This window comes from Tachysurus fulvidraco, chromosome 5 (genome assembly GCF_022655615.1).
Source record: "Tachysurus fulvidraco isolate hzauxx_2018 chromosome 5, HZAU_PFXX_2.0, whole genome shotgun sequence".
In the NCBI taxonomy this organism is placed as follows: Eukaryota; Metazoa; Chordata; class Actinopteri; order Siluriformes; family Bagridae; genus Tachysurus; species Tachysurus fulvidraco.
The window spans coordinates 11,846,812-11,873,740 of NC_062522.1; the positions used below are offsets into that span (position 1 = coordinate 11,846,812).

At 38.6% G+C, this 26,929-nt stretch overlaps 5 protein-coding genes across 10 annotated transcripts in view; 3 read left to right on the forward strand and 2 right to left on the reverse strand.

Moving 5' to 3' along the window:
• Nucleotides 1–3,362, forward strand: part of tmem131 (transmembrane protein 131) — a 39,372-nt gene extending 36,010 nt beyond the window's left edge. The window contains exons 35-41 of one of the 2 annotated variants that reach the window (XM_047813616.1): nt 81–221; nt 348–501; nt 1,023–1,138; nt 1,242–1,326; nt 1,433–1,536; nt 1,642–1,784; nt 2,271–3,362. In XM_047813616.1, the coding sequence (XP_047669572.1) occupies nt 81–221; nt 348–501; nt 1,023–1,138; nt 1,242–1,326; nt 1,433–1,536; nt 1,642–1,784; nt 2,271–2,522 (995 nt within the window). In that variant the 3' untranslated portion in view covers nt 2,523–3,362. Of the gene's footprint in view, nt 1–80; nt 222–344; nt 502–1,022; nt 1,139–1,241; nt 1,327–1,432; nt 1,537–1,641; nt 1,785–2,270 lie in introns of both variants that reach the window. The other variant, XM_047813615.1, reaches the window with a different exon arrangement.
• A 4,104-nt stretch (nt 3,363–7,466) lies between these two features.
• Nucleotides 7,467–11,553, reverse strand: si:ch211-201h21.5 (uncharacterized protein LOC555526 homolog). Its single transcript, XM_027146939.2, has 6 exons — nt 11,424–11,553; nt 10,897–11,088; nt 9,457–9,642; nt 8,914–9,025; nt 8,700–8,836; nt 7,467–8,217 (listed from the first exon to the last, which is right to left on the reverse strand). The coding sequence occupies exons 2-6, from the start codon at nt 11,077–11,079 to the stop codon at nt 7,864–7,866; spliced, it is 972 nt and encodes a 323-aa protein (XP_027002740.1). The 5' UTR covers nt 11,080–11,088; nt 11,424–11,553; the 3' UTR covers nt 7,467–7,863.
• LOC113642996 (basic immunoglobulin-like variable motif-containing protein) lies at nt 11,536–20,794 on the forward strand. Of its 4 annotated transcripts, none has more exons than XM_027146935.2 (10): nt 11,536–11,664; nt 14,380–14,914; nt 15,329–15,458; nt 15,553–15,648; nt 16,246–16,350; nt 16,447–16,541; nt 17,277–17,409; nt 17,506–17,589; nt 19,517–19,613; nt 19,714–20,794. In XM_027146935.2, exons 2-10 carry the CDS (start codon nt 14,443–14,445, stop codon nt 20,026–20,028), a joined length of 1,527 nt encoding a protein of 508 aa, XP_027002736.1. In that variant the 5' UTR covers nt 11,536–11,664; nt 14,380–14,442; the 3' UTR covers nt 20,029–20,794. The 4 variants fall into 4 exon arrangements, with proteins under 4 accessions (XP_027002736.1, XP_047669736.1, XP_027002735.1 ...); XM_047813780.1 differs by lacking the exon at nt 11,536–11,664 and adding an exon at nt 12,054–12,302; XM_027146934.2 differs by lacking the exon at nt 11,536–11,664 and adding an exon at nt 12,188–12,418.
• zgc:172121 (uncharacterized protein LOC337599 homolog) lies at nt 20,732–23,700 on the reverse strand. Its single transcript, XM_027146940.2, has 8 exons — nt 23,490–23,700; nt 23,319–23,386; nt 23,040–23,212; nt 22,821–22,924; nt 22,576–22,737; nt 21,689–21,894; nt 21,033–21,106; nt 20,732–20,918 (listed from the first exon to the last, which is right to left on the reverse strand). The coding sequence occupies exons 1-8, from the start codon at nt 23,559–23,561 to the stop codon at nt 20,839–20,841; spliced, it is 939 nt and encodes a 312-aa protein (XP_027002741.1). The 5' UTR covers nt 23,562–23,700; the 3' UTR covers nt 20,732–20,838.
• A 204-nt stretch (nt 23,701–23,904) lies between these two features.
• Nucleotides 23,905–26,929, forward strand: part of nme7 (NME/NM23 family member 7) — a 35,630-nt gene continuing 32,605 nt past the window's right edge. Inside the window, exon 1 of one of the 2 annotated variants that reach the window (XM_027146937.2) lies at nt 23,905–24,135. In XM_027146937.2, the coding sequence (XP_027002738.1) occupies nt 24,133–24,135 (3 nt within the window). In that variant the 5' untranslated portion in view covers nt 23,905–24,132. Of the gene's footprint in view, nt 24,136–25,981; nt 26,002–26,929 lie in introns of those variants that run through there. The other variant, XM_047813782.1, reaches the window with a different exon arrangement.

Consider the following 26,929-nt stretch of genomic DNA (forward strand, 5'->3'; position numbering starts at 1 on the left):
TCTGGATTATACAAGGTGTTCTTTGTAACCAATTTGCTATCGAAGCCACTTGGTAATAAACTGCAAAAACTATTTCTCAGTGCCTGGTGGAAAGCTGGAGGAAGGACGTCCATCTCCTCTGTACAAGAGCAATGGCTTGATGCAGGATTTCAGCAGTGGATCAGAGGGGGAGAAAGAGTCCCCACCACCAGAATGGGACATTCCAATTAAACCTACCAGCTGTAAGTGTGCCAAGGATGTACCTCAAACATAAACGAACTGTCTTCTCTGAATTCTCACATGTGGCATGATCATTCTCAGTTTTTATTTGTCTGTTGTCTAATCATGCATATTTCTTTTATTAGCAGCAGACAGTCTTCAGCAGATCTCTATTCAGACCATGAATGCAGATCCTTTTTTAAAGAGACCCAACTCTGCTGTCATCAGAACTTGTTCCCCTCCTCCTACTTCTCCTATCCTGATGCCTCGCTTCAGCTACAGCAGCGTGCTCAACACCAGCAGGTACCCCATTCCCTGTGCCCCCCCCCCTTTTTGGAGAGTAAGGATGGAAATTTACTAATGCAACTGTGTAGAATTAAACGTAAATCACAAATGTTATTAGCTGCTTTGTAGTTTTCACTTTCTAGAGTTTCTTGAAATATTCTTTAAATCTCCATTATTGTTGTGTTGTTTTGGAGGTGGTCAAGAACGTAACTTTTTAGCAGATTAGCACAGTTATTGTCATAGCAGCCAAATCCATCCTGATTCCTTCCATATAGCTGTCTCTCACAGCAGCATTCTTTCCCTAGATCTAAGCCAATTTTTTTGCAATGGGAAAGCACACAATGTTAAATGCTTAAGTTGCCACACTGCTGCCAAAGATTATCATCAGAAGAGAGAATTACAATGCATATAAAGGAATTAAGCCTGAGTATTCATATCTAAGCTCTGATTCATAAAAGCTTAGAAATATTAGACATTTATAATCTTGTAAAATCAGTTTTTTGGGTTTTTTTTTTTTAATAATCCTCTTGTATTTATAGTGAGGTAACCTCAAAGAAGGCTCCTGGGAACAAACTGGTCAAGTCTACATCTTTACCTGGTCAAAATGGAAATCCTACCTTTGCCGCCGTGGCTGCCGGCTATGACAAAAGCCCTGGTGTGTACAAATAAATAGCTATATATAAATGAGCATGTAACATGATTTAATTGCTGTCTATGTAGTCTATGTATACTGATTTTGTGTATGTGTGCTTTCAAAGGTGGCAGTGGCATAGGAAAGGCTGAATCTCTTGGAAAGGTGCCCTTACCTCACATGACATCAGTAGAGAGTGACAGCTCCGATAGGCAAGTTAACCATCATCCTCAAATCTGTACATGAGGCCCCATTTTTTGGTGCATGTATTAAACTTGATTTGTAATGTGTACTAAATGTGGATTCTCTTACAAGTAGTTCTGGATTATGGAGTCCAGCTGAAAACATGAGCAGCCCTGGTTACAATTCCATCAATTCTTTCTCAACGTTTGGAACGCACCACCCATTCAACTTGACTAGAGGTATATACTGTAGACACAGTGCAACATAAAGTACAACTAGCCAACATGCATGTTTAATAAAAAATAAGGTGCTGATACAAGTTGTTTTGCTATGTGTTTGTTCAGTGTTCAACGGTATAGCAGGGCCCAAGAATACCGAGCATCAGTCAAGCTGGCCTGAATGCACCAATGTGCCCTCTTCTATCTGGGACACTGAACGCTCAAACCCTTGGCCTTCCAGCAGCATCTCCCCTACCACTCCAACAGTTGTAAGATTTTTCAGGACAGCACTAACATGCGTTTGTTTTGTTAAGTTTAAGTTAAAAATTTTCAGAATGGCAAGTTAATTTTCTTAACTAGTATGAAGATGGCTAATGTCTCCTAGTCAGAAATGATATGAGTATAGTCTAAGGAAAATGTACTGTCTCCCATGGTAACTATACACTCATTGCATGGCTAACTTGCTTTTATTTTAATTAATGATCTTTCAGTCCAGATATTTGTTTTAATGCTTGATTTAAATGGCTGAAATACAAAATCCTCAAAACAAATAAAAATAATAAAATAAAAGGAAGTAGCACTTTACCTCATTAGCAGAGATTGACATCTTTAATTGAAATAGATTTTCTCAAAATGTTGCTCTTCTGAATCCTTTTAAAGTTTATCAGTATAAAGTCCTTTCTGTTTTGAGTTCCTTCTAAGAAATATGAGGCAGCATTACTCTGCGTAACCTTTGACCCATTCTATGTCTATAGACCCTCCTGGGGAAGTCTCGGAACCCCTGGTCCCCTAGTTTGTCCCTCAGCAACTCCATATGGTCTACAGGTCCTGACACCACCCTACACTCCTCACAAATCACCGATTTGGTCAGCCACACAGCTCCAGCCACTCCTGCCCCCAATGACATCGGCCAGGCTTACAATCCCTGGAACGGATGGCCACCTTCACTGAGCCGCTGGAACTCTGATCCCTGGCCAAACAACCCTGACGGCAGCAACGGCAACTAACAAGAGGAAGGAACACCGGCCCCCTGCAGCAACAAAACAAATGTCATCATGGTTTCTGTTATTAGGGTTTCTTTAGTTTTCAACGGTCCTTGCTATGCTTATTTATAATTTTAACTGTTAAATCCTTTGGAGAAATTTTGATTGAATTACCCATTGGTTTGTCCATTGGTTTCCATTTCGTTCTTCTCCAAATTCAGGTTAAATCGTTACAAGTCATTTTATTTTGAGGGGTGTGATATTTAAGAGAACGGCAAAAGAATAAGTTGCACAGAGAATTAATACCTTGACCTAAAAAAAATTATATTGCCCATTTTTATTATTTTAAAAGTTCTAGATTTTGAGTAATACTGTGTTTTTCTTTGGAACTAAAGTATGTGGCCCAGTATTACTGTATGGTCTTAAGTGCAGTATTACCCAACTATAAATGGAGCACTTCGTATTGAATCCCACTCTTTGGATGAAATGGGCTTTGAGTTTCATTTTAGAACCAATTTGGCCAATCCTGTTGCTTTCTGGTAACTTAAGTTACAGTTAAAAAAAAAAAAAAAAAAGATACAGGATTTTGGTAATTGTGTTTATAGGACCTCAGAAGTCTTTATCTGGTGTTTTATGTCCAATGCCAATTCATGACCGCATTGAGAATTTGAGCTTTAACTTATTATTTTTATTGGATTCTGGTTAAAGAAAGGTTTTTGCTTAAATCGTTTTTTTTTTTTTTTTATTTAATGTCTAAAGGAGTTCAAAAGTACCTGGAAGGGGTTTGTTTTCTACATGGTTGATTTCGCACCATGAGTGAGACCTCCGTTACATTGGTTGAAATAAACATATCAGGCAGCAATATCTACTTTGTGGTTGTTTCTTTTTTCCTTCTCATATTTAGGTGGTGTGTATGTATGTATGCGTGTGTGTGTGTGTGTGTATGTATGTATGTATGTATGTGTGTGTATGTATATGTATATATATATATATATATATATATATATATATATATAAACAAACGCAGATTTTGGGAGAATTTTCAAGGTGTGTACCTTTTCTTTAAAATAAATCAATAAAATCACAAGTGAGAAGTCAAAACATTTTATTTCTAATAAGACTCAAGTTAATATGTAAGGCATGAATGTCACAATCATCAAACAAATCATAAAATGTAAGGGAATAATCCCTGTTCAAATGTTTGCATGCCGTTAGTTCTTAATATTTTGTATTGCCTCCTTTAGAATCAATGAAGGCATGCAATCTTTGGTAATAATTGTGCATGAGGTCCCTAACTCTCTCAGGCGGTATAACTGGCCATTCTTCTTGGCAAAATGCCTCCAGTTCCTGTAAACATTTTGGTTGTCTTGCACAAACTGCATGTTTGATATCTCCCCAAAGTGGCTCAATAATATTGAGGTCAGGAGACGGTGATAGTCTCCAGAACCTTCAATTTTACTGCTGTAGCCATTGGAGAGTCATCCTTGGCTTGTGCTTTGGATCATTGTCATGTTGGAACATCTGAGAGTGTCCCATGCACAGCTTTCATGCTGTAGAATGCAAATTGTCTGCAAGTGTTTTCTGGTAAAATTTGTTTGTTTTTTTTTTTGTTTTTTTACTAATTTCCCTGAGCCACTGGAGCTCACACAGCCCCAAAACATAGAGAACCACCACTATGCTTTACAGTGGGGATGGTGTATTTTTCACCGTAGGCCTTGTTGACTCTCCAAACATAGGGTTTATGGTTGTGACTATAAAGTTCAATTTTGGTCTCATCACTCCAAATGACTCTGCTCCAGAAGCTATCAGGCTTGTCTAGGTGTTTCCTGGCATAATAAAGGTGGGCCTTTTTGTGGCATGGGCAGAGTAACAGGTTTCTCCTGGCATTTGTCTTGTACAAGTAGCTCCTTATTGTGCTCCTTGAAATACCACCACTTTTTTTTTTTAGAGCAGCCTGTATTTCTCTCAAAGTTGTTTGTGTGTTTTTCTTTGAGTCCCAAACAATTCTTCTGGCAGTAGTGAGTCAAATCTTTCTTGGTCTACCTGACTGTGGCTTAGTATCAACAGAACCTCTTATTTTCCACCTCTATCAGAGTTTGAACAGTACTGTCTGGCATTTTCAAGTGTTAAGATATCTTTCTATATATTTTTATCCTTTTCCTGATTTATGAAGTTCAACTACCTTATTAAGCAGGTCCTTTGGCAGCACTATGAGCTGAGAAACTCTGACTATTTATGCACAAACACTAATAACAACTAGATTTGTAAAGTTCGTCGCGACAAGCTTTGATGTTGGCTTTGACAAGGCAAGTATTCACAAAGGCTGGTGCTTTTTGGAGGCGAATGGACATAAGGGTCAGTGTTACTTTTGGAGGCAAGTGGACAGAAAGATAGAATGGCAAAACATTTGGAGACATCATCTTCCGAATACTCCTGAGGAGGTTCCCTCGTTGGGCTGAGTGTTTTGATATGTTACATGTTCATGTGCTAATTTTTGATTTTCACGTGACGTCAAGTGATGTCATCAGAATACCCGTGAGGCAGTTCCCCTTATTGTGCTGTGTTTTGATGTATCACATGCCCATGTTGTGCAATTTTATTTATTTTCATGTGACATCACGTGACGTCATCAGAATACCCATGAGGAAGTTCCTCTCATTGTTCTGAGGGTTTTGATATGTCACATGTCAATGTTGTAAAAAGTGTTTTGATTTTGCATAATTTGGGGCGGGGCTGTGTCACAACTGAAAGGCCAGTCGGTACACCAATTTAAACCTTTGTTCAGAGCATCACCCTAAAGGAGCCGGCCGAGTTTGGTGTAAATAGTTTGAAAGCTTGCCGAGTTATAAACCTCCAAATTTTATAATGGGAGTCTATGGGGAAAAAAGGCCAATTTGAGACCCGCTACCGGAAGTACCGGTACTCGGATCGCTTAGAAAAGTAATAGCAACAAACTTCAGATCAGGGTCTACAACATATATTTGGTGCATGTGGCTCGAAAGCCCTAGGCCACATTAAATTTTATAAATTTTTGTCTAAGCTGAAATAGGAAAACAGAATGTTGGCTTCTACAAAGCCAGCAAAATAACAGTGAGTCACAGGTGTGGAAACTTCCCTTTAACAGCCATATAAAACTCTGTGTCAACCTGTGTATTTATACTGTGGCCAAACATTCAACAAGGATATGTAAACTTTTGATTAGGGTGGTTTAGGTGATTTCAGTCACCATTAGGTTTTTAAAAGGAGTCAAACAACTTTGATAATGACATCATGTGACCACTATCCTAGATCCTATCCTATCCTCTATTGTACTGGGACACTACAAATTGTGAATAAAAAGGGAATGCAATAATTTACAAATCTCAAACTTATATTTTATTCACAATAGAATATAGATAACATATCAAATGTTGAAAGTGAGACATTTTAAAATGTCATGCCAAATATTGGCTCATTTTGGATTTCATGATAGCTACAGATTTCAAAAAAGTTGGGACAGGTAACAATAAGAGGCCGGAAAAGTTAAATGTACATGTAAGGAACAGCTGGAGGACCAATCTGCAAATTATTAGGTCAATTGGCAACATGATTGGGTATAAAAAGAGCCTCTCAAGATGGGCAGAGGATCACCACTTCCATCAATGCTGCGGCATAAAATAGTAGAGCAATATCAGAAAGGAGTTTCTCAGAGAAAAATTGCAAAGAGTTTGAAGTTATCATCATCTACAGTGCATAATATCATCCAAAGATTCAGAGAAACTGGAACAATCTCTGTGCGTATGGGTCAAGGCCGGAAAACCATACTGGATGCCCGTGATCTTCGGGCCCTTAGATGGCACTACATCATATACAGGAATGCTACTTTAATGGAAATCACAACATGGGCTCAGAAATACTTCCAGAAAACATTTAGCCGTTGCCGGCTAAAACTCTATAGGTCAAAAAAGAAGCATATCTAAACATGATCCAGAAGCGCAGCCATTTTCTCTGGGCCAAGGCTCATTTAAAATGGACTGTGGCAAAGCGGAAAACTGTTCTGTGGTCAGACGAATCAAAAAGTTCTTGAAGTTCTTTTTGGAAAACTGGGACACCATGTCATCTGGACTAAAGAGGACAAGGACAACCCAAGACTTCTCAGTTCAGAAGCCTGCCTCTATCTGATGGTATGGGTTTGCATGAATGCGTGTGGCATGGGCAGCTTACACTTTTGGAAAGGCACCATCAATTCTGAAAGGTATATCCGAGTTCTAGGACAACATATGCTCCCATCCAGATGTCGTCTCTTTCAGGGAAGACCTTGCATTTTCCAACATGACAATGCCAGACCACACACTGCATCAATTACAACATCATGGCTGCGTAAATGAAGGAATGTGTGCAGGCACTGAAATGGCCAGCCTGCAGTCCAGATCTTTCACCCATAGAAAACATTTGATGCATCAAAGAGGAAGATGCGACAAAGAAGACCATTTGAGCAACTAGAAGCCTGTATTAGACAAGAATGGGACAACATTCCTATTCCTAAACTTGTCTCCTCAATCCCCACTGTTATAAAAAAAAAAAGAGAGAGAGAGAGAGAGAGAGGGGATGCCACACAGTGGTAAACATAGCCTTGTCCCAACATTTTTGAGATTTGTTGATGCTATGAAATTTAAAATCAACTTCTTTTTCCCTTAAAATGATCGATTTTCTCAGTTTAAACATTTGATATGTCATCTGTGTTGCATTCTGAATAAAATATTGAAATTTGAAACTTCCACATCATTGCATTCTGTTTTTATTCACAATTTGTTGTGTTCCAACTTTTTTGGAATCGGGTTTGTATATATCTATATGTGTGTGTATGTGATGTACATGTAATTTCTATACAAATACTTGCATATTTTAAAAATAATACTGAAAAGCAATTTGTGTAATGTTTATGTGCTAAATAATGAGACAATCCAATTAGAAATCTTTCAACCAGGATAACAGTAGTACAATGTTAAGTTTAATCATATCAGTTGATGTCCATGGAAATCAGCAATACATTTCTCTCGAACAGCTGGTTCCTTGATCAGAGATGTAAATCATTAACATTTCCATAGGTGCTTTGTAGACTTTCCCTGCTATCAGACTTCATTTGCAAGGAAAAATCTGTCTGAAGCAATATATACTATTTACATATTCTGTTCTGTAGTGGAAGATCTTCATTACAGAAGTGTTAAAAATCAGGAACAATACACAAAATTAATTGGATTTGTCTGATGTCATACAAATTAAGTGCAGAAGTTGAAATGAGGCTAATCAGAAGACCTCTTCATATGTTTTTTTTTTTTTTTTTTTTTTTACACAATATATACAGTTCCGACTCTGCAGGCACTCTTCATGGTTGCTGTAAGGAATCCATGAGCATGGAGCTGAACTTGGTGAGGTTGCAGGTCTTCATCACAAACACACGATGACTCTTCAGCTTGCCTGTGAAATCCAGTGCCATCATTCCTCTGCCGAGCTCTCCCTGGATCTCCACACGAACTCCACACTCTATACTTTCTGTGATCACGCTGTCATCCACACATGCTGCCACAGCATGGCTATCATAGGGCACAAACCCTGAACCAAAAATGACATCTTTTGGATTATTACTAGGCTCACGGGAGAAAGCCCAACATTTCGAGGTGATCTTTTTCATTAGTCGAGCAGCTGCAGTGTCCTGGGCGACCATCTCGTCAAAGAACTCCTAAAATAAAAGGTAAGGAGAAAAACCTCAATGAAGTAATACAAGTAATACATGTTATACAACAGTGCTGTTGAATTCTCAAAGCATATCACGGGGACTATTTATTGTCGATGAACCACATAATCTAAAGTAAATAATAAACTCCTACGTAATACAAAAACAACATTAATAGTATATATGGTGACATTTTCTGTACAGAGACGTTTAGTCATTAGTCTCCAGTATTAGTGCAGATGAGTGATATTGATAACATGAACGAACTCATGGATGTTCCTCAAAATTAAATAATCAGTTGTACTGCGCTGTGGTTTGTAGAGAAGTTCTTTTTGTCCGCTTGTATCACACCACCCTGTCACTGATTACAACCCTGTTATTCCTTTCTTACCAGTAACATATCCATAGTTTAAAAAAATAAAGCAAAGAAATGATGAAAGGATGACAAAGTGCTGATGTGATTTTTTCCACACCACTATTTAATTTACCCAAGAGAGCTTGTTTCTGCAGGTAAACTCCCAGGTGGCTATGTGTGTGGGACACAAATATTCCTCCAAGACTACATGGGCAGACTCAGGATCCATACAGAAATTAAACTCTGCACATGGCATCATATTTCCCTTACCTGCAAAGACAAACAGACAAACACTCAGAGATATCCTGCTCATTATGTAAGCTTTTACAGGGCTCCCAGGCTCTTACCTTCCATGTTGCCTCCCATGATATACAATTCCTTCAGCTTCTGGGGAATACTGGGATCCATTCTAACAGCCAGAGCTAAATTCGTCAGTGGACCCAGAGCAACAAGAGACACCTTTTACATGAATAAGACACAGTTAACCACAAGAGGGCAGAAATGCATGGTGAAGTATACTAGAGTGTCTGTTCCTAAAATCTGAATACATTGGGGAAGTTAACACTTTTATTAATAGCTTTTATTACCTTAACTAACAACTATTTACAAAACATCTTCGACATGATTGTCATTTCTTTATAAACTCACACAGTCATTTCTCCTACTTGTGTGGAACTCATGTGAAGACATCTGGTGATTTGAATAGATTCATTTAAATGATCTTTCAGTGCTGTGCCTTCTCCTTGACCACTAATATATTCTTAAAGTCTTTCAGAAAATATATACACAATATAAAATATGTATGAATACATTTGCACAAGTATTAATTTCCCCCACGTATGGAGACTTCTGAGCCTATTAGTATATTATTTACTGTTCATTTTCCCTACCTGCCCTGGATGCTCTTTCACCAATCTGATCAATGCATTAACCGCATGCTCTTTCTTTATTTGTGTTTTCCAGTTGTCAGAGTCTCTGTCCGGCAGAACGTCTCCCAAACCATCTGTCCCAAAATGATTTTTTAATGCTTTTCCTTCGCCAATCAAACAGCTGGCTGCTCCTCGAAAGACAGGAATCTGCAAATAAATGCATGCATAGCCATGTGACCACAGGCAAGTCCTGTTTCTGTGTACATCACAGGTCCCTAAATTATTTTATCAGCTGAATAGTTAATTCTTCTTTTCTAGGAAAGTTCATTAAAATGCCTAAAAATGTAACATATATTGGCAGACGCTTAAATGGGTGAGCTCACTAAGCACATTATGAGGAACATCACATGGTGTATAGCTTCCCTTTGCTCTCAAAGCAGACTCAATGCATGAAGTCCACATGATGTTGGAAAAAATTCCTGTACATTTTTCAGGTGCAATTTCATGCTGTGATTTTCCTGTTTTAAAGACAATAACCTGGATTCAGGTCTGGTGATTGGGAATGTCACTGAAGTCACTGTCATGTTCATGAGACCAGTTTAAGATAACGCTTCCTTTGTGGCATTATCATGCTAAGATTTTAAGACATTGGACTACTGACAAGTTGGTTACAAGCTTAAATCCCAGTACTGCCAATCTGCCACTGCTGGGTCCTTGAGCAAGGCTGCTCAGCTGTATAAATACGATACATCTAAGTCTGTCAAATGCCAGAAATCTAAATGAAATGTAGGAACATAATGTTTACTCATGAGTTTTTTTTCTAGCAAAGATGTCCTTTACCTACAGTCTATAAAGCATTACTTTACTGTTTCATACTGTAAGGCATCAACAAATCTGACTAATGCTAGTCTAGATCAAACAGCTAGCTGTCTGCCAAATACTGTGAATGTAATGAAAAGTAAATGTAAAAAGTGGCCATTAGAAAATGGATAAATTGCGGCCATGAAGGAAAGAATGTGCTCAACATTAATACTTAAACAGGCTGTGGCATTTAATCTCTTAATCATTAACTTTATGGCACCAGATAGCGGGATTGTAAATCATTACGTATAGGTGTGGAAGGTAAACATAAAGTCTCTTACTGTATGTTTAAACAGCACGATAAGAATGAGTACTTTGTAAATATGTCCTGTGATGATTATCCACTGAAGCTACAGGAGACACTTGATGCACTTGATTATAGATTTCATAGATTTATACAAATAAATAGACGAGGGGTTTGGAGCCTAGCTCAAAGGCCCAAGAGTAAAAACTTTTCACTGCTGGATTTGAACTCATGACCTTTTGATCAGACGTCCACTTCCACTGCACTGGGCATATTGTGGTACGATAATTGTTCATTTGCAATAACACGAACATGTCATGAAGAGAGAATTTTGTTGTAACGAGCACTGGACTCACCTGAGTACGCTGACATACAGACAGTACATGCAGCACATTCTGACACACATTGTCCACATCTGTATTTCCAAAGCAGCACGTGATGCCCAGAATCTTCACATTGGAGGAGGAAAGGGCCAACATTATAGCCTGGGCATCATCTATGCCGCAGTCAGTGTCAATAATCATCAGCTTCTGACTCATTGTGGTTACCTGGAGAGAACATCATCCATTTATCAGTATCATATCCATCAGTGAGAATCAGTGACTTTCATTCTCATCTTTCTAAAGAAAGCACAGAATAAACTGATGCACATGTCAAATATCAGAATGAAGGCTTTGAAGCTTCAGACACAAGTTAATGAGTCATTTAATAGTGTTTCTTCATGACAGTTTGCTTTCTTCACCAATGCAGTTGTATGACAGGTTCTAGAAACATCTGGACCATCACATTATTGGGTTTATGAGTCTAAAAGGAGTTAGAGAACTTTAATCAACACGAATCAGAAAGATTTCGTTAAAAACAAACATTTATCAGAAAAACAGACCTAAACAAGCAGGTCAGGGCGGCGATGGTGGTGCATCCGAGTGCAGTAGTAGATCTGGTGGGTCCACAAACGTCCACAAACGACCGTTAGCGGCGTCTCGAGCGAAGGTTAAAAAAAAACCTTCGGTTGCCTAAGAGATTCATGAATAATTCATAACCGCGCGTAGCCGGTTCCGTCCCAAATCGCGTACTCGTCACTACCTTCACTAGGTGTATGCAGGCTTAAAAGTGTAATTCACTCAGTGAGTATTTATATTTATACCAGGATTACTGTTTTTAAATTTTATCTATCTATCTATCTATCTATCTATCTATCTATCTATCTATCTATCTATCTATCTATCTATCTATCTATTTATTTATTTATTTGCGTAAGCACCATTTTCTACAAACACTAGGTTTGATTGATGCTTAAATGATTTAATTAAACGGATGTCAACACGATAAACTGTAAATAATAATAATAATAATAATAATAATAATAATAATAATAATAATAATAATAATAATTGTACAAGTAGTCAGACATGATTTATGCGTAACTGGAGCGCAATATTTGCTGTTAAAACTCCCGAATTAGGCTCTTCTTTTTCACCTGTTAAAGCGAACCGCTCAGAGGAGGTGGTAGAGCGCTTCATCCTCACCTTTCTCAGCTGTTCAGTAGACACCTGCCTCATGATAATCACCAAATTCTCGTTTTGCTGTACTTATAAAATTGCCACTTAACAAATTAAAGTCAGAATTGTTTGTCTTCGGCATGACATATATGAACGCCCCCATTTTTATTTTCCGTTTGGTACAATCCAGAAGAGCCCCTTTAACAGAAGGCCAGTGTATCGGGAAGGCGTGTTGTTCCTTATACGGTGTTTATAACGTCAAGGTACGTCTTTATATCTCGTGTCTGTTTACATTATGTAGCCTTAGACACACAAATGTCTTATATTTTTAGACATTTCGCCAATATCCAGGCTAAACGTCAGGTCGTCCTCTTTATAGGTGGGTTGTTATGCTATTTAATCATTGTGTTGTGATGCTAAAGTGTAGCTACATGGCAGCTAAAAAGCCTAAGGTCAGTATTTATAGTGTTTACTCAGCTTTATTCAGACCTTCCCGAGTGTTGTTACAGAAACATTAAACAAGCAACATGATGTGAATTTAATTTTGTTGTTGTTGATTATGATGATGATGATGATGATTGATGATGATGAAGAAGATGATGATATTGATGAAGAAGATGAAGATGATGCCGTAAAAAATCATTCAGGATGTGAATTTAATTTTGTTGATGATGATGATGAAGATGATGATAATGATGAAGCCGTAAAAATCATTAGGGATGTGAATTTAATTTTGTTGATGATGAGGATGAGGATGATGATGTTGAAGAAGATGAAGAAGATGATGATGATGATGCCATAAAAAATCATTCAGGATGTGAATTTCTAGACTTTGGGAATCCTATTTAATTCTTCACTATTGCTCAGATTGTTGTCAGTGACTTTATTATAAGATACAGTAATGTGCGGCCTTACTGTCTGTTTGTGTCTGTGCATCTTAAATCTAACACACCCAGCATACATCTCTATATTTATACTAAAAACATTAAGTACAAAAACATTTCTATACATTTAGTTTTGTTTGAGATGGTCTAGGATCTAGGACACGTGACTTTATTACATTAGACCAACTGATGGCTATGAAGTAAATATAGATACACACTAAAAATGAACAATAAATTACACAATAAATAAACACGATACATGATTAAACATGTGCTGTTCTGCACATGCGAGATAAGAGAGAGGGACTCGGATTCTGTCCAGGAATATTAAGTCATAAACATTTCTTAGTTCATTCATTCTTTCATCCATCCATCCATCCATCCATCCATCCAATTCCATTCCATTTCATTTCATTATTCCTCCCTCCCTCATTTTTCCTTACTCACTCCTTCATTCATCCATTCACTAATCCATTTACTCATCCATCCCTCCTTCCTTTGATCCATCCATCTATCCTTCCTTTGATCCATCCATCCATCATTCCATTGATCCATCCTTCCTTCCTCCCTCACTCACTCCCTCACTCACTCTCTCCCTCACTCACTTGCTGTATCCATGTCAGGGTTAAAATTGACCCAGAGCTTATTGGAGTAACAATAAGCAGTTCATCTGCACACACACACACACACACACACACACACACACACACACACACACACACACACACACACACACACACATTCTACCAGCATGTTTTAATAGGAATACAGAGATCCTGGAGGAAACTAGTGTGGGCACACAGATTAAAGGCACACACAAATCATACAGACATACAGTGGATATTATGGATAATCAAATTCTAGAGCATTCACTCTGAACTTTTTTCCTGAAGTATTTACACTTTTTAGATGGTCAGAAGTATGTGAACACCTAAACATCACACCCATATGTGTGTCTTCTACAAAATATTGTTGCAAAGTTTAAAGCACACAATTGTACAGAATGTATTTTTATGCTGTAACATTACAATTTCCATTCACTGGAACTAAGAGGCCCAAACATGCCCCAGCATGCCAATGTTCTTTTGCACAAAGCAATCACCATGAACACATGGTTTGTCAGTGTTTATGTGGAAAATATTGAGTGGTCTGCACAGAGCCCTGACTTCAACCCCAGTGATCACCTTTGGGATGAACTCAAATGCTGACTGCATACAGTAGCAGGCCGCTTTAAAAGAGTGGAGCAAATGACAAATAGTGGGAATTTGAAGAAGCACAAGTAAGTGTGATTGGTCAGGTGTCCACATGCTTCTCTCTGTCTCATATTATGGATTACTGTAAATGTAAGCACTATGTGTCAGATGTTGATGTTAATTTTCCCAGGATGCATTGTTTTTAATTTTTGGGTTAATTGTGCTGTGTTCTTATTCACTTTTATTTTCCTTTCCTAAAACAGGGCCAAGAGTCACATCAGACCAAAACCGACCAATAGACAATCTTCTTGTCATCCAAGTGTTCAATGCCTAACACTGCAGAAAGTGAAGGCGGTAACATATCTGGTGCCAAGGACCCGGCACCTCCATCACAGTTGCCGGGCCAAGACAATGAACGCGGCTTCCTGAACCCATTCAGCCGTGATACACTTCGCACCAGACGGGCCTCCAGCGCCGAGCTCCAGCTCCCATGGACATGCCCTGTCACACATTCTCGGGAGAAATTCTACACAGTGTGCTCTGATTATGCACTGCTCAATCAAGCCCATCCAATCCTCACTCCCAGAGATGTTCCCCAGCCCAGCCATGAAAGCAGCGCACCATTGAGTCAATCAAACACCATCACTATCTCCCAGGGTCAGGCTGCAGAATTCCATACACCTTCAGGTGATGTCTGTGATTTAGAAGAGACTTTGTCCTGTAACTCCAAGCCTATTTTAGCCTGGGAGATCGACACCACAGACTTTGATGCCATTTTAACCCGAAAAGCCAGGACAGGTAGAATTAATTAATAATTGTTTTATACATAGAAAGAGAGAAAGTATTGGTTTAGGTTTAGATCAGCCACCTTCTGCATGTGTGATCTATTATAAATACACTGCCATTGAGCAGTGTTTTTTTGTACAAGTCTATTTGAAGCTCCACATTTGCTGAGGAAAAGCAAATTCATTGTCCTACAAACCATCTGTTAATGTTATGTTTCCAATGATGTAACTTGTTAGTCATCAATTTCTATATTGCCAGTGTACAGAGACTGTATTAAATATAATTCAACTGAAACAAGACAAGTGCATCAGCTTAGATCACAAACAGTCACATTCCTCTTCACCTCATAGCAGGGTTCTTGTTAAACATTCAGCATGCATATGATTGGAAGACATTGTACTCGTAATATTTCTCATACATATACAGGTAATATAAAGAAATTTGGCTTAAAGAAAATGAAGTCTTCTGACCGGTCGGGCAGAAATGTGTTGGATCTTCCACCACAAGCTTCTCTGGAAGAAATCAAGCAGAGGAAAGTCCTGGACTTGCGCAGATGGTAAAAGTGCAGCTCTTTTTCTCTTACCCCGGTGCCTTAGAAAATAACAACGGACAAAGAACGTTTTGTTTTTGTTGTTCTTTCACTTGTTTAGGTACTGCATCAGCCGCCCTCAGTATAAAACCTCATGTGGCATTTCCTCTCTCGTCTCTTGCTGGAACTTTCTGTACAGTACCCTCGGAGCTGGAAGGTACATAACTGATTGATGTATGAAAGGGTTAATACTGTAAGCTCTAGAGTTGTTTGCAGTTGCTCCTCATTGTGTAGAACAAAGTGTTAATAGCAGAAAAAGCAGGTGCAAAAATTAGCATTGGCCAAGATAACTTTTTCTCTTGGTCTATAACATCCCTCAATCTTGCAAATGTGCCTAGACTGTGTGCCTGCAAAGGTCATTGTGGGTAAAATAAATAAATAAAAAGTTTAACAGATATGATTAAAAACAGTCAGATGTGGATGGAAACACCTCGTTGATGAGAGAGGTCAACAGAGAATGGCCAGACCGGTTCGAGCTGAAAGAAAGGCTACAGTAACTCAGATAACCACCTTATAAATTTGTGGTGAGCAGAAAATCATCTCAGAATGCACGGCACATGAGAAGACCATGTTAGGTTCTACTTCTGTCACCAAGAACAAAAAGCTGAGGTTGCAGTGGGCACAGACTCAGCAAACCTGGACAGTTGAAGACTGAAGATATGTATCTATTTAGGACACATTCAGTCTCAATAATATATTTGTATTTGGTTACATCCCTAATGAATGGAGACAAAAAAAATGTTTTTGTTGTCAGCCTTCCACCCATTTCCCAGGAGGAGGCCTTATATATTCTGGGTTTCCAGCCTCCATTTGAAGATATCAGGTTTGGACCTTTTACTGGGAATGCCACTTTAATGAGGTATGATTGCTCTGCTTTACCCCACTGGAATGCTTTGTCTTTTTGCCCAACCGGATGGTTATATTTTCCCTGTCTCTTGTTCTTGTTTCGGCACAGATGGTTCAGACAGATCAATGACCATTTCCGTGTTCGAGGATGCTCTTATATTCTCTATAAACCTCATGGGAAGCACAAGACAGCAGGAGAGACGGGTGAGTAACATGTCAATTGCTTTAAACACTCCAGAAGCAGTGGTCTAATGAATCAGTGCAGAGGTCTGGTCGGCGCTGCCCTGTGTATACTATTGTATTTAGTGCCAGACAAGACGAGATGATACACTAAATTGCACACATGAAATAGTACATTTGATGTTAATAGGTCTGTGTTGTTTTTATGTTTATGTATAGTATATGTTCTGTGTAGCACAGAGTCCTGGAATAGCATTGTTTCATTTCCCCTTGTGCTGCACCAACTATATATGGTTGAAATGACAATAAAAGCTTCTTGACTTGAACTGAATATAATCACAAAGTGTGAACAATTTGTAGAGCCTGAAATCAGAAATCCACATAAGGCACTCAACTATACAAAGTTTGATTTTCTTTATGTGCCTGTGTTGCCCTTGTCGTCAACTCAAGAATATGGTTCATGTTTTAACCATTTCTTCACACATTTACAGAGTCCATAGCCCCAGTTACATGGTCTGTAGATTTCTCAGGTTAATTTGTAGACATCAGATGCAGCTGGGAAACATATAGTATCACTTAAAATGACCCCCATACTATGAGATACTACTCACTGTAGCTTCTGTGTTTGTCATTGTGTTTTATCTGTTGTTGGTGGCCTGTCATTATGGAACATATCCAGTAATGAATATTCCTTAAAAATGAAAATTTTCCATAATGAACATATTAACGAAATGTTGAGACTGTATTTCTGTTGACTAGCTGATGGAGCTTTGCTTAAGCTGACCCAAGGATTACGAGATGAATCTATGGCCTATATTTACCATTGTCAGAACCACTACTTCTGCCCTGTGGGCTTTGAAGCTACCCCATTAAAAGCTGCCAAAGCTTACAGGTACAACTCAATAACAAATTGTTTTTTTAAACTTCTCTTGTAAAATATTATTCTCCCAGCAGTAAATTTTGAGTTTTTTTTTTTTTTTTAACCCAGGGGACCACTTGCTCTGAATGAAATGGAACATTGGATTCTTATTGGGGAACCAAGCAGGAAACATCCAGCCATCCACTGTAAAAAGTATAATCTCTTTTTATTATTCAATTACTTATGTTGATGATTAACTGGCAACACTGCAGTGTAGAGGGATCAAAGTGCTGTGAACTCTCTGTCAGCATGGTTATTAGCATGGTTAATAAACATGCCAGTAGGTGGACTGGTGGTGTAAACTGTGAACGTGTGTGATGGGGACTGGTGTACCATCAAGGTGCATTCTTTTAGATTTACAGATTTTGTGGACTCCCTTATCCAGAGCAGTCTCATTTATATGAATGAGCAGGCCCAGCTTTATCAGCTTGGTGGTCCTGGGATTCGAATTCACAACCTTCTGATCAGTGGCGCTTGAACACCTCTGAGCTACCACTGCCCCATTCATGCCTCATGCCCAGTGTTCCTTAGATAGGCTTCATCTCCAACACTACACTAACCATGGTAAACGATTACTGAAGATGAATAAATTAAGTGGATGTTGATTAGTATAATAAAACAACATCTGATAAGGTTTTTCTGTGAATATATATCCAAATTTTTTTTTACAAATAAATATCTGAAAAGCATTGTGTGCAGTTGTATTCAGCCCCCTTTACTGTGATACCCCTAACTAAAATCCAGTGACACCAACTGCCTTCAGAGGTCACCTAATTAGTAAATAGAGTGCACCTGTGTGTAATTTAATCTCAGTATAATTACAGCTGTTCGGTGAAGCCCTCAGAAGTGTGCTAGAGAACATTAGAGAACAAACAGCATCATGAAGACCAAAAACACACCAGACAGGTCAGGGATAAAGTTGTGGAGAAGTTTAAAGCAGGGTTAGGTTATACATTAATATCACAAGCCTTGAACATCTCACGGTGCACTGTACAATCCATCATCCGGAAATGGAAAGAGTATGGCACAACTGCAAGCCTACAGTACCAAGACATTGCCGTCCACCTGAACTGACAAGCAGCCATTAGGCCGATGGTAACTCTGGAGGAGCTGCAGAGATCCACAGCTCAGGTGGAAGAATCTGTCCACAGGACAATTATTAGTCATGCACTCCACAAATCTGGTCTTTGTGGAAGAATGGCAAGAAGAAAGCCATTGTTGAAAGAAAGGCATAAGAAATCCTGTTTGCAGTTTGTGACAAGCCATGTGGGGGACACAGCAAGCATGTGGAAGAAGGTGCTCTGGTCAGATGAGACCAAAATTTAACATTATGGCCAAAATTTAAAACGTTATGTGTGGCGGAAACCTAATGCTGCATATCACCCTGAACACACCATTCCCACCGTGAAACATGGTGGTGGCAGCATCATGTTGTGGGGATGCTTTTCTTCAGCAGGGACAGGGAAGCTGGTCAGAGTTGATGGGAAGATGGGTAGAGCCAAATACAGGGCAATCATAGATGAAAACCTGTTAGAGTCTGCAAAAGACTTGAGAATGGGGTGGAGGTTCACCTTCCAGCAAGACAATGACCCTAAACATACAGCCAGAGCTATAATGGAGTGGTTTAGATCAAAGCATATTTATGCGTTAGAATGGCCCAGTCAAAGTCCAGACCTAAATCCAATTAGAATCTGTGGCGAGACTTGAAAATCGCTGTTCACCGACGCTCGCCATCCAATCTGACTGAGCTTGAGATATTTTGCAAAGAAGAATGGGCAAAAATTTCACTCTCTAGATGTGCAAAGCTGGTAGAGACGTATCCCACAAGACTTGCAGCTGTAATTGAAGCGAAAAGTGGTTCTACAAAGTATTGACTCAGTGATTTTATTTTGTTTTTATTCTGTCTATTAAAATTATAGACTGATCAAGTCTTTGTCAGTGGGCAAATGTACAAAATCAGCAGTGGCTCAAATAATGTTTTTCCTCACTGTAGATACATAATTCTGAATTGTCGTTTGCTGTTAGTTGATTTAGTCACTAGTTGTATTTAACAAAACCTGAATTCATGCATACAATTTAGGTGGGCAGATATTGTGACTGATCTGAACACACAGAATCCTGAATACTTGGACATTCGCCATACAGAAAGAGGCATTCAGTTTCGGAAAACCAAAAAGGTCAGTGACATAGGAATGCTTTATTCTCACAACATAAAGTGGCTACATGATTGCTTGCTTAAATATAAATCAAATACTTTTTATTTCTACCCAATTTTAGGTGGGAGGCAACCTACACTGTCTCATGGCATTCCAGCGGGTTTACTGGCAGAAAATCGGACCTTGGGCACTAAACCTGGAGAACCTGAGGCACGATAACTACCAACAGGGAGCTCAGATCAGCGGTGATCAGCGGTGCCAGACTTCAGCAGGGGAGGCTGTAGATGATGCTGAAACCAAACGTGGGCACCTGGGCCGCTCTCACAGCACAGGGAATCAAAAATCGGATCAAGCCTGGAAACGGATCTCTAACACCACAGAGTACAGCAACCGAGGCTGCCCTGACAGCGACCTGGACGAGGACATCGCTGACTGAAAATGAAGCGGTTTTGTCTCCATTGGGATTACTACACACTTGTTCATGCCAGTCAATGATTGAGGTAGATCGGAACTGGGAGGGAGGAAGTGGGCGAAATTTTTTTCTTATGATCAATGCGGAGACTTCTCTAGAAACCGGATTGTAAAAACGGCAGGTCAATCAAAAAACGTGCAGCTGTCTATAAACCTAAATGTGCGGTGAGTATTTGTGCGCGTTAGTGTCATTCCAGTCATGTGCTGTGAATGTGTGTGACCGACTGGTCCTTCAAAGAAGGACTTGTTCATAAACACCTGAAGCACAGAATGGGCTAATTTAGTGAGTTAAATTACATTATGCATATAATCTATGTTATGATTAACGTTTAAAGTGCATTATTAATATAAGTAGAAGCCATGAGAAAATAGAACAGCGCCACTAACAAAATGAAGTAGGAGGACGGTTTGAGCAGAACTATAAGCGCGCTCTCCTCATTTAAGGCAGTGTAAACACATACTGTGAAATGAAACATCAGTGACACTTCTTTATTGTGTATGGTGACTGAATATCAGTTCTTTGTGAAATGCTGTAAGAGAGCATGGTGGCTTTCAAGTTACGTGAACCGTTGTGGTGTCCGCTGTAATTTTTGCCTCAGCAGCATCTCGAGTGTACTATGGCGAGTGTCTCCACTTATCTGAAGTCCCACATACATTTGAAAACCGTGTGAACTGGAAATAGGTGGTTGCTTTTATTTCTTAATAAATCTTTATACAATTTCTTGTAAAAATTGTGGTCCACTGTTCAGTGTGACATTGTGTGTGGAATGGAGTCTTAAATCTGTGATTTTTGTGTTTCGGTTAATCGACATTTTAACTGTGCAATGTCAGCAGGACCGATACGGCAACAGCCTCCTGTCAAAAGAGCAAAAAGAGGAGTATTACTGCATAGATCTAGACAGGAGAACGAGTCAGGACACTTGTTTCTCTATTTTTATAGATATACATAAAAATGTAGGTTTGGCTCACCGATCCATAAAGCCCCTTGTTCTTTCCACTCGACACTTAGCTCTGTAAATGGAAACCTGTGTTGTTTTTTCCATCTGCAAATGTGGATAATACATCAATTATACCAGAGTGCTGCTCAATGCTCAAATAAGATTGGCCAGACATTACATAGCCCTAAAGTTATTGTTTATATGGGACCAGCTCATGGCAGATACTCCACATAATCTAAGTTGAATAATAAACTGATTTAAAAATAAAAATAAAAACATGTAATCATTGATAATGATGAAGCCTTCATTAAGGAAAGCTTTTAGGTAACATTTATAGGAAGCGTCAAGACTAAGTGCTTTTTTTTAATGGTCAGTTTTCTGCCAAGGGACAGCCTTCCAGATATTTTTGCACTTTCCAAATTCTAAGTAAAAGGACAGGCTGCATATTTTGTCTTATTAACTTGAATAGAAGAGAGCTGGTGAGAACTTTGATAACTTTTTTTATGGATGTTGCACAGCCAGAAATATAATTATAATTACATTGCCATTCACATTCTTTTAAAAAATAAATTGCATATCAAATACATATATATAACCAAATTAAATATTCCTTATTTGGTGCAATAATCATACAGCAGTTTAAGGTTTGATTGTTTGGGACATCTTTAACACTGCTTTTACACTCACCCTGTGCTGGGATCCCAGTCTTCCCCACTATTTGGATAGACCACCCAGCTCAAGTCAGCTGCCTTGTACGACTTTGCGGATTCGAGAAGAGGTGTCACTAGGGCAGGTGGAGAACAGTTCACCCCAACAGCAACCAGCTGAGTGGAGTTCTTGGCTACCTGAACAGCCTTGGCAAACTTGTTGCCATCCGAAATACACTGGGCATCCTGAAAAAAAAGAGACCCTGCAGTTTTTCACCTTCAATACTTCACCAGAATACTTAGACGCCTTGAAAATTCTGAAATTTGCGGCATTGACTGAAGTCTACTGCTATTGATGTCATTAAAAACTTAAGTAAACTCTAATTATACATTTAATATTGATTCAGATAAGCCTCATCTACACTACATTGCCGAAAGTCTGTGAACATCTAACCATCATATGTGCTTGTTGAACATCCTGTTCCAGAGTTTGTCCCACCTTTGCTTCTAACAGCCACTCTGTTTCCACTAGATTGTGGAGAATGGCTCTGAGATTTGTGTTCATTCACCCACATGAGCAATAATGAGGTCAGGTGAGAAGACCGTGGGGGCAATTGGCGTTCCATTTCATCCCAAAGGTGTTCGGATTTCTTCTGCTTGTACCACGTCTTTATGGACCTTACTCTGTGCATGCTTTATGCTGTAACATGTTTGAGGCACATAAAACTATAGCATACTCTAAAATGTTGTGTTTCCAACAACAGCATGGATAAGAACCATATATGGGTGTAAAGATTGTGTCCACATACCTTTGGCCATATAGTATAGAATAGACCCCAGAATACATACTGTTATAGTGAAGAGCAGGATTGCAAAACATAGTTATACAAACCATATCATTTTATCAAAGTGCCAAAGGTTGTTTACCTTACAGGAAAAGGAAAGCCAAGCTTTAGCATCAGGAAACTCCCTCAGCAGCTCCACCAAGGCCTCTGCTTCTTTAAGACTCGGTATAGTCTCCAGTGCAAGTAAATCAACTCCTGCAGCCACCAAACTGTGAATCTGTGGCCGATGCCAATTCTTCAGCTCCTGAGGCCAAGTACAGTAGAGGTTTTACATATATGATATTTTGCAATAATAAACTGTGCAAGTAATGTCATATTCCACCATACCTCTACACTCATGCTGCTAGCATAGTCTCCGGTGTACTCTGAACCATCGAGTAAAAAAGCCCCATAAGGCCCCACTGAACCTGCCACTGAAGGCACTTTTCTGTCTGGAAAAACAATCACTTGTTATCTCAATGCTTAGTACATTATAATGAAACCTCCTTTACTCTTAAGATTTTTATCCATGAACTAAGAGTTGATAGAAATTATGAGGGGAAACACCTGCTGTTAACCCATTGGCCATGAAGTCTGTTATTGACTCCCTAGCTACTCGGACCCCTGACATCAGTAATTCTTCTGCCTCCTCTGGTTTAAGGCCAAGATGTTTAGTGAACCCTTCAATACTAGCCTGGTATGTGGCTGTTGTGAGAATGTCAGATCCACACTGAAGGAAGCTAGAAACACACAAATTCAACATTTTAAATCAATTCAAGTTTGATATTGACTAAAAAAAAACCCCAAACAAACCAAACTCAACTATAATAATAATCTTTGCAATACCTGTAATGCACATCTTTAACAGCATTGGGATTTGTATACAAAATTCTTGCACTCCATAAAGGATCTCCCTGCAAGAACAACGGAGAAATAAATTATTATTATTATTTTTGTTTTAGAAAAGTTGCTATTCTGCCATAATGTGCATTAACCTAGGTTTGTATTTGAATATACCTGGATCTGAAAACCTCTTTCCTCTAATTCTGTTGATATTCCCCCGTCCAGAATAAATGGTGTGCAGGCCATGTGGTGGCTGTCTGTAGATCTGCTATTTTATTATGATGTGTAAATGATTACAACATCTCTACTGCCACAGGGGCAACCTGCTCAGTGTGGGGCAGAGACATCACACTTAATGTGACTGGTCGGTTTATAAAGTGTTTAATTCTGCATGATAGTTCTATATGAATAATACACACACACATATATATGTTATATAGAATACATAATTATATACGTATATGTTTTTTATTTTTAACTTGACGCTAACGAAGCTAGAGGTCAAGCTATAGAGGTATTATTTCCGGGTCGCGCCTAAAAAAATTGTTTTTAAAAGAAAAGTCGTTGCTTCGATTTTTTATTTGTTAGCTATATTAAGCCGTACAGAAAGCGTTTGGAACGAACGTTTCCTTCACTTCTGACAGACTATTTATTATTTTTATTTTTTTTGGTTAACTTGAATTTTACTTTTGACGTTAAGTGGACATTCTGTTACTATGGAAACGATCATTCACAAACACGCTAAGCAAGGCAGGAAGTTGAGCTAGCCGCGTTTTAGCCAACGGAAACGTGTAAAAGACTGAGCAGCTCGCTGAAAATGGTAAAGTATGAAAACTACAGTTTATTTATTACACGGCGATGTTAAAGTTAATACAAGATAATTTATAATTTACGCGTTTTTTAGCTAGGATGCTTAACGTTAGCAAGAATGCAGAGTATTTTGTTTTCCCAACTCGCTTTGTAAACATTTCCGCCGAACCTCGATCGGATTGGTTACTGGGTCACATACGCGAGACACTGTAGCCAAACACCTGCGAGTTCGTCTGTAAGGCAGGGAGCAATTAGCCAATCCTGACGCAGGGGGCGGGATTAGTCAGAATAGCGGTGGGAAAATGTTCAATTTACTCTTAAATGATGAGGTTGAGTATTTATTCTCCAAGCCAAGCAAGTAAATAATATGTTATTCAACCATACGACAGGTGTGAACGGAAGGACGATTAATTAACACGAATAAGCAACACGATGCCAATTTATGTATGAATCTAGAATACATCAAGTTGGGTAACAGGAAGCATGTAGAGTTTGTTTGCAGCCAGCATGTGGCGCTATTGCACAGCTATTTCAACTGGTATATAAATGAAATTGTAAAATTTTTCATATATATATATATATATATATATATATATATATATATATATATATATATATATATATATATATATATATTAGTTATATATTTTATATATTCCTTTATACTATATCTCAGTATAAAAGGAAAATATCAATTATATTAGATATTTTTAATAAAAATATATTTCATATATTCAGATATCAAAATAAAACGAGCCATTGTGAGGTCTGGGAGAGTAAATTCAGATGCCCTTGTACATAAACATGGCTGAACCCCAAGCCTTTAAACAATTATGTTTTGTTATCAATACAGTATTAAAATGCGTCTCATTAGAGCTGAAGAAAATTTCTATTAGTGAAGGGATGTGCAGCGCTTGTGTTGTCTTGCCACTAGATGGCGCGCTTAAACTTCCGTCAACTTTACTTATAATGAATGACAGAGAGCTAGGCAAAATTAACAAGGCTCTAATAGACTACCTTTAACAAAGTATACCCGATATTTAGTTATTTGTGAATATGTCCACTAGGTAATTATACCGATACCAACCGTGAACAATTAGATTTTGGTTATTAGGTACGTTTCATGTCTGTTCTTTGTTCAAAATTTCAAGATTTTTATTGTCATATGCACCTAAGTACAATGAAATCCTTTTTTTTGTTTTTACCTCACGAGAACAAAGGATAGAAGGGCATCAAGCATTAAAATAACACAAATGAAGTACAATGAAAAGTAAAAAAGAATAGTCATCCGTCTTTGTTCATTTGCAGACAGTACGCGTGACTCTATTTATCCTCGTTCTATTTCATTTAGATGTTTTTTCCACATTTCTCATTTTTTCTGTTAAATTACTGCACATGGATCTGACTACAAGCTCTGTGCAAGCAGCATGAAATGTTTGCTGTGATAGCACAGGGTGACCATGGGAGACTCAGAAAGTACAGGTTTCCAGAAACAGCTCAGAAAGGAAAAGCCCACTTTAACTTGTGTGTCCGCTGAGCATGAGAGGCAGCAGATTAGCCTGGCTTTTTCCAGTTTGCTCTGGCTGGACCCAAACAAGGAAATTAGCCAAGGCTTTGTGATGTCAGTGGAAGAAAAATCTCTACCAGTACGTTGTTGAACTGTCTGTATAAAAGAACACAGGCTCCTCACATTCAATTACTATGTTAAATTTATTGAGGAAGCTTTTGTACCGTATGCTTACTCTCTGGGAGACAGTCTGTTGTTCTTGGTTAAACCTGGACCAGGCAGGGTGTAAGGAAATCTGACCTGTCGTTTGTTTACCTCTATTACCACGGCCATCAGAGGAATGAGAATGCAGAGCATCCTACTGACATGGTATGGTTCAAAACAAGGTTGCTCATGAGGAGGAAATATATCATTCATGCTTTCATCAGGCGGAGTGGCTATGTAAACAGTAGCTCAACAGTGTTTCAGCTGATTCGTGTATCTGCAAAGTTTAATGTTTTGACATTACATTACATTTCTCTTACAATGTCATTGCTCTCTGAACCATACTCTGTGAATTAGTCACCTCAAGAACTGTTTGTCACTGCCGATAAGCACTTTATACTGTATTGTGGTGGTGGTATTGTTTTTGAGACTACATATAAGCTGTACACTTCACACACGGTGAACAGGTCAAATAGGCTACAAAAATCTATTGTCTGTCTATAAACTCTCTTCAATCCTGATCTTATCCCGTTTCTCCGAAAATGGTGATATTTGTTCTGGCATAATTGTGGAACGTAGCGAGTCATTGGCACTCCAATTGTGTGATTGTTAATGGTCAGGAAGCTTGAGTCCACTGCACAGTTGAAATTCATCTTCACTCATATTCAGAAGGAAGAGTAGTGATTATAGCTGAATAGTAGATGCATTTCTGTAGTATACTGCAGAACAGGATGTTTTAATGGGTCATTGATAACCTCTCATATTATTATTATTTTAAGAAAGATTAAAAATTAAGACAAAAGATATTGGACAAAATTACTAAAAGCCTGCCAAATGTTTAACAACTCTGTCATATGATGCAGCAAGTCATGACAAGTCAGACACTTGATCGTACTGAGCAATAGCATATTTACCTTCAGACATTTCAGTCGATTTCTGATAGGTCATTAAGATTTCCTTTTGTGAAGTGAAGGCAGTTCATGCCTATATTATCTGTTGCACAGCTTAGTGAGGGGTAAAAATAGGTTCCTCTTTTGGGGGAAGGGCCCTCGCTATACACTCTGTTCAGTTGTGTAAAAGTGTTTCCCCTCAG